The sequence below is a fragment of the Plecotus auritus genome (assembly GCF_963455305.1).
Source record: "Plecotus auritus genome assembly, chromosome: 1".
Taxonomy (NCBI): Eukaryota; Metazoa; Chordata; class Mammalia; order Chiroptera; family Vespertilionidae; genus Plecotus; species Plecotus auritus.
Window position 1 is genome coordinate 23,803,623 of NC_137770.1, and position 12,443 is coordinate 23,816,065.

The 12,443-nt window shown below is 42.7% G+C and overlaps 1 protein-coding gene across 1 annotated transcript in view; it reads left to right on the top strand.

Moving 5' to 3' along the window:
• The first annotated feature begins 3,631 nt into the window (after positions 1-3,631).
• The window catches only part of SPTLC2 (serine palmitoyltransferase long chain base subunit 2), a 115,447-nt gene continuing 106,635 nt past the window's right edge, over positions 3,632-12,443 (top strand). The window contains exon 1 of the mRNA XM_080687720.1: positions 3,632-3,874. Coding sequence (XP_080543846.1) covers positions 3,746-3,874 — 129 coding nt within the window. The 5' untranslated portion in view covers positions 3,632-3,745. The remainder of the gene's footprint in view (positions 3,875-12,443) is intronic.

Below are 12,443 nucleotides of genomic sequence, written 5' to 3' on the forward strand. Positions count from 1 at the left end.
TTTTTCTAGGAGGTCCCCAATGTCCTTTTGGGAACATCCTCTCCTCATTTTGTGTCCTCTTTTTGGGAGGTTGAATCCTGGTAAGCACCTCCCACATGAAAGGTGAAGAAAGCACATTCTTCTTTTATTTGCACCACCCTTCCATTTGGACCAATGTGACCTAAAGTCACTCAATCTGAGGATCTCTCCCAGGACTTGGACTCTCGGACAAGAGGCCAAGGATGGAAGAGCTGGTTGGAGCTCATTTATTTTGGTGGTTCGTTCTCCAGACAGTTTCTTCCACAAACCCTTGCTGAGGTCCTTGCTGCCTAGCTCACTGGAGCTCCTTACTTTGTCTAAGCCTGGTCTCTCAGCCTCCAGCCAGGTCTCTGAGCTGCTAATGACCTTCCAATGAATTCCCTTTTGTGTAAGTAGGCCTAGATTGAGCCTTAACTTGCACTGCACACAACCAAGACCTTTATCTGATAATGTAGGTGGGCTGCTTCTCCCGCTCAATGGTCTGGTTTCTCTCACTTCATTTCTTTTCCTAGGCTGCAGTTCTGCTTGTCCCTTTAAAAAATGCAGTCCTGGAAGCTTCCTCTTTTAATATCCATTCCAAGCAATGGTTATTTGTCCTTTCCATTCCCATCCCTTGTAATGGACAGTGATAAGGTTGTTCCTTCCTTCTCTGCAGCGAACCATCCTTTTCTGTAACCAATTCCTCACCTCCAGCAGCTTGACTTTGTGCTTTGGCCATCACTGATTGATTGGTCAAGCATTAGACATCTTACCCTAAACTGGGCCAATCAGATTTCTCTTTTCTGGTAGTTTATGTTTGACCTAGGGAATGTGAAAGTTGTAGGTTGCTGTGAGCTAAGCCTCAGAAGTAACTTGATGCTAAGAGGAAGGTCTGTAATTTTCGTTCTGAGGTTTCAGATTTTTTTCTGGGTCTTAACACTTACCTATCTTGAGGAGAGTTCCAATAAATTGGCCTTTCTTGATTAAGTTTTCTATTATTGGCTTATGTTATCTGCAACCAAACAAATCTTAATTAACAGTCTCCATGTGATAAAAGCCTCTTTGGAGATAGTGGCAGATTTTCATTCATTCATCCATTTATTCATTCATCATTTATTGGGCACTTACTATGTGCCAGGCACTGTGCTAGGTGCTATGAACCTAAAAATGAATTTGACAATTCCCTGAACTCAAGGAGCCTGCTCTCTATCTAGTTGGGGTATAAATGTATTCATTCATTCATTCATTCATTCATTTAATAAATAATTCATTCATTCAACTAATAATCACCAGTACTTATTAAATATTATGCAACAGGCCCTGATACTAAATGCTTTCCTATTAGGTATGTCCCATTTTACAGATGAAGGAACTGAGTCACAGAGAGGTTAGGCAACTTTGCCAAAGTCACAAGGCTTCTAAGTGCTAGAGCTGGATCTCCAATCCTCAACCACAGAACTCTGGCTTCTCACCACTGTGTAACCTCCCTTTCAAAATAGAATCCCAAAGCAATGTCCCACATGCTTACACAAGTGTGTGGAGGTTGGAGGTCAACAAAGGTTTTACAGTTGAAGTGGTTTGAGCAATCTTGGAGGAAGAGAAAAGTTGTAACCCTGGTGCCTAACACAGAATTTTGCATATGAACTCAGTAAAATGATGATGAGGCTGCTTATGCATCTGGGAGGAGTTGTTTTTCTGCTTACATGGAGCCTGGGGTGTTTCCTACTGCCGTCTGAGGCATCCTTTTTGTGATTTAGCAATGGCGTGCAAGGTCATCATTTGTGTAGTGTATCATTGATGCTCACAAAAGGCTTTAGAGGTAGTAGTATTAACTTCATAAGATGGGTGAAGAAACCAAGGCTGATGTTGCATGACTTGTCCAAGACCACACATAGTGAATAAGTGGCAGAACTAGACAAGGACCTGGTATTCTGCCCTCCGGAGGGAGAGATTGGCTAACAGGATACCTCTAATCCAGTCAGGCTTCTTTACTCCAATTTAAGGCTTTGCTCTTTACAGCCTCTATATCTGAGCTTCTGAAGGTTCCCTCTCCCAGATACACCCTCTCATTCTTTCTCATTTCCAACTTTCTAAATCCTGATCATCCTTAAGATTAAGCTCATCCCACGTCATCCTCTCAAGTGGTCTCCAAATTCATTCAGCCCACTACCTAAATGTCAATTAAAATCCCTTAGCCATGTTTCCAACCAGATTCTTGCCCTGAAAGTGTCTTATTTAGAAAGTCTAGACCAGTGGTCGGCAAACTCATTAGTCAACAGGGCCAAATATCAGCAGTACAACGATTGAAATTTCTTTTGAGAGCCGAAAACCGACTTCTGCGCATGGGCCACGAAGTTTCAGTCACACTGTATGTGCGCGCCCACACGTGGTGTTTTGTGGAAGAGCCACACTCAAGGGGCCAAAGAGCCGCATGTGGCTCGCGAGCCGCGATTTGCTGACCACTGGTCTAGACTCATCACTGTCATCCAGCATTCCTCATCAAAACTCCTGTAAGTGGTGCAGCCAGGATTCAAACGCAGCCTGAGTTGAGTCCATACTTTTAACTCTGACACTAAATTCTTTATGGGTAACCAAAAGTCTCTTGCTATAATATACATCCATTCCTTTCTTTCTAACCTGTGTAGGAAGAGAGGATTAAAGGGGTGAGAAAATAATACAGGATTTATTATACTTCTAGTGTGAGCCAGGTATTATGATAGGTGCACAATGCTTTATTAAAATAATTCTTGCAATGAGTCTAAGAAGCAGGAAGTATTAACTCCATTTTAAAGAAAGTGGCTCCTAAAGTTGTTAAGTATTCAAGGTTTAGCTTCCCGTTATTGGCAGAGTTGGAAGGAGACCAGGTTTCCTGACTTTCAAGGAAGTGCTCTTTAAAGGAAATTGAACACAAAACATTGATAGCAGTGTGGAGGACAAAGAGACATTTGAATGATTACTTAAGAAATACGTTAATGCAGTGTAACGTATATGATTGTTTAATCACTACTCTGTACACCTGAAACTAATACAAATGAATATCGAATGTAAACTGTAATTGAAAAATAAGGTTTGAAAATATGAAAAAAAGTTGGCAGGTGAGGAAAAAAAGGTATGTGTTAATGTAAACTGAATAATGGTGAGATAATGTAAAAAATCCTATTCTAAGAACACCCATAGAGGAATTAAGTAAATAAAGGAGCCCTGTCTTGGCCTGGAATTAAACCCGAGAATTTACCCGGAGGCAAGAGAGAGGGGGCGCCAGCTGTCCAGGAGAACTAGGGAACCCGCTCCAGAGACGGGCTCGGCCCCCTTTTTTACCCTCACACTCTAATTGGCTAATTTTCCTAGGCCCCTCCTCCTCGTCAGGGTGGACCATTAAACATAAGCCAAGCCAATCGGGTGCCAGGTCCACGAGTCCCTCCTAAAGGCCCCTGGACAAGGCGACCAGCTTTACTCTCGCCTATGATTGGCCAGGTGGCAGCATGGGGTCCGCCTCCTCATCCTCCAGATTGGTCAGCGGTCCGTAATCTCCTGACCTCCTTCCAGCCCCCGCCCGGACTTCCCGCGGGCGGCCGGGCGGGCCTCCGCGGGAGTGGGCCCCGCCCCCTTGTGACAGCCGGGAATTGGCGGCAGCGTGCAGCCATTTCCGGTTTCGGGGAGGTGGGTGGGGTACGGAGCGGGACTTGGAGCTGCCACCGCCTCGGCCACCGCCTACAGAGTCTGTCTTGTGCTTGGTGCTGCCTGGACCATGCGGCCGGAGCCAGGAGGCTGCTGCTGCCGTCGCCCGCTGCGGGCGAACGGCTGCGTGGCGAACGGGGAGGTGCGGAACGGGTACGTGAGGAGCAGCGCCGCTGCCGCCGCTGCCGCAGCCAGCAAGGTACAGTGGGAGCGGGCGGCCGGGCCGGAGCTGTGGGCCGGGACCCTGCGAGCTGGCACCTGCACGGAGCCGGCGGAGGAGGCGGCCGGGCGGGGCGAGGTCACGATGACCGTCCGCCGGGTACGCGTCCTTCGCGGCTCAGGTGTGTGCTCGCGGCGGTTCCTGGCGCTAGCCGGGCCTGTCGCGAGCTGGAGCCTCAAGGGCAGCACGGGGGCTCCCCCGTCTCTCCTTGTTCGAGGTACTCCTCTTCTGTGCCTGGAGGTTTGGGGTGTGCTCCAAGTCCGGGTACTTTCCTCTCTCCGATTGGGCCAGAAATGCGGGCTGCCGTGCAGCGGAGGCAGGGGGTGACTTCTCGGACCCCGGAGGAACCGCTTAGGTGCTCTTGATTCTCCCGAGGCGCCTTCCTCATGCCCTCGAGATGGTTGCTTCCTCTTGGAGCACTGAAGCCCTCCTAGGAAAACCATCCTGGGGTTCTCGGGAGGCAAAGAAAGTTAAGAGGTGGTACCAGGCGGAAACGAAATTAGTCACTTCCTACCACACACCCTACCCCTTCTGCAAGCAAGACATTGGATCACCCACCTGGAAGTAAACCAGGTCCGGTGCCTCGAGAGCGTTAAGCTCTCAGCCCGTGGTGAGACCTCATCCCAGGCTCCAGGTTGAGGTAGGTGGTCCCCTGGGCCCTTTGAGCAGCAGTTCTGTCACCCAAGGGGATTGTTTAACCTGGCGGTGACTTGTGATGACTCTATACTAATTAACCGAGGCTGAATCACCAAGCAAATCCAGGCAGTTCTGAAATATTTTGAAAAGTTCTCAATTCAAGACTAATTATTAACCTTCCAATTCTCTGGATTGGTATAGTCTGCTGAAATGTGCTTTTAAAGACACACTGGTTAAAAGGATGCAAGATCAGTGTTGCTGGTTGAGAGGGCTGTGATATTTGCAATTGTCTTTCATACTTTTATAAATCTTGTTCAGATATTCAAACTTTTCCCCCCCAAAAAAGTAATCTGTTCCCTGTATTAGGCTTGTGACTGTGATTTAATTTGGCTTTAACATAAATATCTGGCAGGCTCCTCCCCCTATCAATAGATATTCTAGATAGGCCTGTTGCTGTTTGGTGTGAAACAAAATAAAACATTTCTCCAGGTCATGGTGAGAGAAGAAGACTTATTATAAGAGTTGGAGAGAGGAAATATGTATAAGAGACTTGACCTCCCCAGAATTTGTAAGGCGTAAGGCAGTATAATACTAAATTCAAAAGATTTGTTTTCATTTTTTAAATAAATAATTGTGTGAGAGAGAAATGATAAGATTGGGCTCATTATAAGCAGTGGAAGTAATTGTTTTCCTAGTCATGTAAATGGCTAATAAGACAAAATTGTGGTATAGAATGTAACAGGGAAACCTAATAGGAGGAGTCAGAAAATACATTGCAGGTGAATGAGTGGATTATTTATTTATTTATTTATTTATTTATCGATTAGTTTGTTGTTCCATCTATTTATGCATTCATTTGTTGATTCTTGTATATGCCCTAACTGGGGCTTGAACCCGCAACCTTGGTGTATCAGAACGATGCTCTAACCAACTGAGCTACCCGGCCAGGGCCCAGTGGGTTATTTAAAAGGGAAAAGGCAATTGAGAGAATGGTATTCACATTTTCAAGTTGTTTTGTGTTTAAGTGTTTTTTTCACTTATCATAGGAGTTAAGTTCCGGTTTAGTAGTAAATTAAACTTCTCCCTCCCATAATTCCTAACAGTTGAGCATTAGTAAGCATAATGTTTCTTCAGCATTGCCAACCAATATGATGAAGAAATATCAAGTTGTTAAAATGAAACTTAAAAATCTGCTTGACTTTTCCTAATATATTTTAGGGGAAAATTCCTCTCAAAGCAATATGATGATATTTGGAAGAATGCTCTAATGGAGTACCCTAAAGAATGTTTAGGGCTGCTTCTAGGAAGTATTTCAGAAGTCTTTTTAAAACAAAGAATTTACGTATATTGCTTTGTACACTAACATGAGAATATTGTGTGAGTTTTTTTCTTTCCTTTTAAGCAAAAGAGAGATTTTTGGTAACTTCATGAGAACAAGATCATCTTAAAAATATATTTTAGCCCTGCCAGCATGACTCAGTGGTTGAGTGTCAACCTATGAACCAGGAGGTCACTGTTTGATTCAGGGTCCGGGCACATGACCAGGTTGTGGGCTCCACCCACCAGTGGGGGACTTGCAGGAGGCAGCCGATCAATGATTCTCTCTCATCATTGATGTTTCTATCTCTCTCTCCCTCTCCCTTCCTCTCTGAAATAAAAAAAATATATATATTAAAAATATATATATATTTTAGTTAATCCTCACCTGAGGATATTTTTCCTTTTTTTTTTTTTTTTTTTTTTTTGGAGAGAGTGGAAGAGAAGGGGAGAGACACAGAGAGAGAAACATCAATGTGAGAGAGAAACATCAATTGGTTACCTCCCATAGGTGCCCCGACCAGGGCCGGGGACTAAGCCTGCAATGGAAGTACGTGCCCTTGACTGGAATTGAACCCGGGACCCTTCAGTAACACAGGTTGACACTCTTATCTACTGAGCCAAACCAGGTGGGGCCTAAAAATATTTTTTAAAGTTAGTTTTGTTTTACTTAAAGTGATATGCTACTGCTCTAACTCCGGTCTGCAGTTTCTGTGGGATATGTGTGCCATAAAAATACACGTTAGATGTTAAGTGCTGGGGACATCTGTAAAACTTTCAACGATAAAGATAAATTTTTAAAAAATGTTAAATGCACATGTGTGCATCATGCTCTTACTATAAATTTATAGTATATAACATGTTTTTAAACCCAAGATGTAAGTTCATTTCCTCAACTATTCCTACATTTGTCTTTTTTGAACAGGAGAGAAGTTAGAAACTTCTAAGATCTCTTTACATTCTCCAGAGTCTATGTTTCTGTGTTTGAAGGGATGAATGTGTAACCCAAGGTGGGCTGCCTGCTGCCACAAAAATCAAACTCATTAGACAGATGCTGATGAAAAAGAAAGAGGTTTTATTCAAGTGCCAGTCACCTGAGGAGATAGGGGACTCTTGTCGCAAAGCCCATCTCAACATCTCAGTGCAGGCAAAATTTTTATAAGGAGGGAGAGGCAAAGCAGAACAAAGAAATCAAGGGAAGGGGGTTGAAAAATTCTCTATGTGCAGTCTAGCACAGTCCATTCTAATAAGACCTTCAAAACTGCTCAAGTGACAATCTGTTGTGGATCATCCTGGTTCTTTGTCATCCTAGTTCTGCGTTTGAAGGTCAGCAAATCTCCTGGGACTGGGATGAGTGAAGGTCAGAGTTTGTAACTTCTGAAATTAGTTCCTAGGATTATTATACATATGTACTGTTTATTTACAAGCTACATATTAGTCAGAATCAGCATTTACAGGAACAGTGTCAGAAAAACAGTGGGGTGGGTTACAGTGTACAGATGCTCAACTTACAATGGGGTCACATTTTCTGGGGGTTTTTTTCTTTGATGATAGCTGTGAGATAATAGGAAATACAGGGTGTGACAAAAATGTATACACACATTGAATATAATTATAAAGGCAGTGTTATTAAAATGCATTTCATTTTCATTTAACAACTATTAGCTGTTAAAGTGTGTATACATTTATTGGGACACTATATATATTCTATGTAATAAAAGCCCAGTGACCGAATGGTGGAACAACAGAACAACTGGTCGACCAGTTGCTATGATGTGCACTGACCACCAGGGGGCAGATGCTCAATGCAGGAGCTGGCTGCCGGTGGTCAGTGCGCTACCACAGTGGGAGCGCCGCTCGGCCGACCAGGATGAGCAGCTGCTCCCACTGTGAACCCCGGGCCAATGGGCAGGAACCCGGGCTGCAATCATCGCCTCCTTGCCCCAGGCTCCTCCTCCTTGCTCCCTGCCACCTTCTCTGGATGCCCACAGGCCACGCAGTGCTGCTGCTGGGCTCGCAGAGCTGACCCTGGAGGCTGGGAGGCAGGTTCGTGGCCACTGTGGGACTGAGGCCTACTCTACCACCTCTCAGTGCTATTGTCCCTGGGCCCGATGCCTGGAGAGGCGATTGCTCTTGCTCCACGGAAGATGATGGACCAGGGAGCTGCTGCTCAGAGGGCAGGTCCACTGCGGCTGCACCGGGCCTCTAGTGTATGTGTGTGTGTGTGTGTGTGTGTGTGTGTGTGTGTGTGTATCTCCACTGTTTCTGGCACAGAACTCCTAAAACCTGTGTGATTTCCTAAGTGAGAAGTGTATTAAGAGCATGTTTTGTTCTAATATTTGATCTTTGACCCTGATTCCTAACCACAGAGTACCTAAACCTCTTGGAGTGTTCTGGGTGACCATGGTGTCCTTTGTTCTGTGAAGTGACTCTGGGTAGGCTCCTGGATGGGGGCTGGTCACCAGAAGGACCAAGCAATGATTAGAAGCTTGGAATGCTCAGCCCTACCTTGTATTTTCCAGAGAGGAAGGAGGGCCTGGAAATGGAGTTAATGATTGATCATGCCTATATACTGAAGCCTCCTCCATAAAAATTCCCAGAAGTCTGGGGTTCAGAGAGCTTCTGGGTTGCTGAACACATGGAGGTGCTGGGAGAGGGGCGTACCCCTTCCCACACACCTTGCCTTCTCTTCAAACTAGATGCTCACCTGTATCTTTTATATCTTTTTATAATAAACTAGTAAACAGTAAATAAACAATTTTCCTGAGTTCTGTGCACTGCTCTAGCAAATTAAACTGGAGGAGGGGATGGTGGATACCTCCAATTTATAGTTGATCTTGAGACGCACAGGTGACAATCTAGATTTGTCATTGGCATCTGAAGTTAGGGGATGGGAGATAGTTTTATGGGACTGAGCCGATATCTCCAGGTGAATAGCATTAGAATTGAGTTAATTGTAAGACTCTGAATTGTTGTCCAAGTGTTGCTTGCTGATGTGGAAACACACACGCTTATTGCCCCCCATTCTGGTGTCAGAAGTGTTGTGAGTATGGTAATACATTAGTGGGAATAAATGAGAAACATCATAGGAGTGCTGGGGTTAGTTTTTTTTGTGTGTGTTTTTTAAATATATTTTATTGATTTTCCACAGAGAGAAAGGGAGAGGGATAGAGAGTTAGAAACATCGATGAGAGAGAAACATCGATCAGCTGCCTCCTGCACACTCCCCACTGGGTATTCGTCCGCAACCAAGGCATATGCCCCTGACCGGAATCGAACCCAGGACCCTTGAGTACGCAGGCCGACGCTTTATCCACTGAGCCAAACCGGTTAGGGCTAGTTTTTTTCTTTAAAGTAGCCATCCTCATGGGTGTAGACATTACTGTTTTGTTTTTTAAATGTTTTTATTCTTAGGGAGAGAGGAAGAGAGAGGGACAGAAGAAGAAACATCGCTGTAAGAGAGAAACATTGACCTGCTGCCTCCTGCATGCCCCCCACCAGGGGGCAAAAACCGGTGACCTTTTGGTGCACAGGATGGCACTCAGCTAACTGAGCCACACGGCCCAGGACGATATTACTGTATCACTTGTTTTTTAGTGATGGCAGTAGACAGAGTTCACAAGGAAGCATAGCAATAAAGCAGTAATTTGTCCTCCCTGCCATTTAGAGGAATGAGAGGAGGGTCATCAGCCTTTATTGGAGGTAAAGAGTTCAATTAGCATTAGGGAAACTTTGAAAGAGAATTGGAAGCTTTGGCAGAATTAGAGCTGGAAGGGACCTTTAGGGGGTTATGTAGTTCAGTCCCATTATCTCTTTGTAGGACTTCATTAAAACTAATCTTAATAGATGATTCCATCCTATTTTTAAAGACCTCTGGAGGATTCGCAGGAAATTTTCTCATCAGCATGTTACAGTATTCAGTGATCTTAATTTCCAAGAGTTGGGTGTTTTTTTTTAAAGCTCCTTGTTAATGGCACTTTTTTTTTTTAAGATCTTTAATTTCTTTATAGAACCTTGTGAGATGTTCCTTAATTAGTTTATAAGTATAGAAGGAAAAAAATTATCTGCTTTTGAGTCAGTTTTGAACCGAACTTTCTTTTCTTTAGTAGTAATTTTAATGAGATATTAGAAGGATGATAGCCTTTTAGCCACCAAAATAAGTAAGATTCTAAAGGAGGAATTAGGGTACAAGTTATGTTCTTATTTAAATAATAAGCCAGGAGAAATAGGAAGAACAAAGTGCTGGTCCTGCTTCTTATAAGGTTCTGAGAAGGCTGCAAATGAATAACTAATGAAGCGTGGTTTACTAAATAGCTACTAGCTTTTGTTTCCACTTAATAGAAACCGTAACTCTGAAAATAAGTTATGAGACAAGAACAGGAGGAGTAGCTAGAATGTCCAGTATACCTGTTCAGGTTTCCCAGGGCCTGATGAGACACTGGAAGACCTCAAGGCTTTGCAAAAATGTTGTAACTGTTTACAACTTGTGGGACTGAATTATTGTTTCAAATGTTTTTTGTTCCAACAGGAAGAGCATTTCTATCTGGAGCTGAAAGATTCCAGAGTCATTTGAGGTACTCAGGAATTCTCTAATAAAAATTCTTGAGAAATGAGACCAGTAGTACTTTAGAACTTGGATATTCATGGAAGGCACACTTGCCCGCTTTTTAAGGTTGGCCTAGGTGCCCTACGAACTTCCTAGTGCTCTGAGCAAGATAGTTAATTGGTTGAGATTCAATTAGATTCAATTTTTGAAAGAAAGAAGCAGTGTTTATTGGCAGAATAGGCAATTGAGAGGAATGGGTAGAGGCTGTGTTTGCATTCTGAGTGGGTGTGCCTTCTTTGATTAAATACATGGTTTGTGGCCTCAAAAGTCAGTTGGCTTCTGAATAGCTTCTAAGAAGGCTTCAATAATGTAGTTTGTGTTTTGTGACTGATTAAGCAAATAAGCCTTTTGCTCTTGACCCATTTAATTTCAGAAAATTTAGCTTATTTTTATTGTCTTTAAGATTACCTTCAAGACCCATTATGAATGTTAAAGTGGGTATTTTTTCCTTGTGTTTTAAAATAATTTTTGCTTCTGACTGTAGAAATAATGCACATGTACCATAGGTCCCTAAATATTGTGATACTCCTGTGTTGGGGGTTCATTTTTAAATATGGTTAGTTGTAAATCAGTCTACTTTCTGAAATAAGCATGCAATTCAGTAGAAAATGGGCAAAAGATAGGAATTGGCAATTTGCAAGAAAAAAAATTTGATTGAAAAATAAATATATGAATATGTTCATTCTCACTAGTTCTTGAGTTACTGTACGTTAAAACAGTGAGATAATGTTTTCATCTTTTCCAATTTGAAAGCTATTAAACTATGACAGTATTGAATGTTGACAAAATTTTAGCAATGGAAATGTGTATGTGGGTGTTCTTACTATAAAATGGTACAGTTGCTTTGGAGAACAGTTTCTAGAAAAGTTGAGATATGCATATTTATAATGATTGTCCTACTAAGTCTCTATTAGATATATATGATAGCAGAGGTTTTCAAATCTTTTTATTTCAACCCACACCAAGAAATAACATTTTTATATCACAACACAGTGCACCCATAATGTATGTATATTTTATGTGCTTTACATATTTTATGTCTACATACATATATAACTGAAACAAGGTTTCACAAATCAGTGTTGATCCATGCAACACTGATCATCTGATCGTCTTTATTCTGTACTTACTACTCAATGGAAGTTTTGAACTGAAAGTTTAAAATACACTGATCACAAACCAGTAAATTGACATCATGAATCACTGATTGGCTATAACCCACAGTTTGAACACTACTAGGGCTGCTATAACAAAGTACCACAGAATAGGTGGCTTAAACAACAAAAATGTGTTTTCTCATAGTTGTGGAGACTGAGAGAAGGTTTGGGCAAGGTTGGTTTCTTCTAATGCCTCTCTCCTGGACTTGTAGATGAGCCTCTTCTCCCTCTTCATCCTTACATGGTCTTCCTTCTGGGTCCAAATTTCTTCTTACAAGGACACTAGTCATTGGATTAGGACCTACCCTAATGACCTCGTTTTAATGTAATTATCTCTTTAAAAACCTTATCTCCAAATATAGTCACATTTTGATGTATTGGGGTTAGAACTCTAAGGTATCAATTTTGGGGGGTCAGTTCAGCCCATAAAACAATGTTTTCCCAACAGATTCTGCTCATGGCCACAGGAGACATATTTAAGAATGTTTACTGTAAAAATATTTTAAAAAATCAACAAGCCCAACTGGTGTGGCTCAGTGATAGAGCATTGACCTATGAACCAGGAGGTCAGGGCACATGCCGGGTTGCAGGCTTGATCTCCAGTGTGGGGCATGCAGGAGGCAGCCCATCCATGATTCTCATCATTGATGTTTCTCTCCCTCTCCCTTCCTCTCTGAAATCAATAAAAATATTTTTAAATACATTTTTTAATTGATTTCAGAGAGGAAGGAAGAGGGAGATAGAAACATCAATGATGAGAGAGAATCATCGCCCCACCCTGGAGATCAAGCCCACAACCCAAGCATGTGCCCTTGACCAGAATCGAATATGG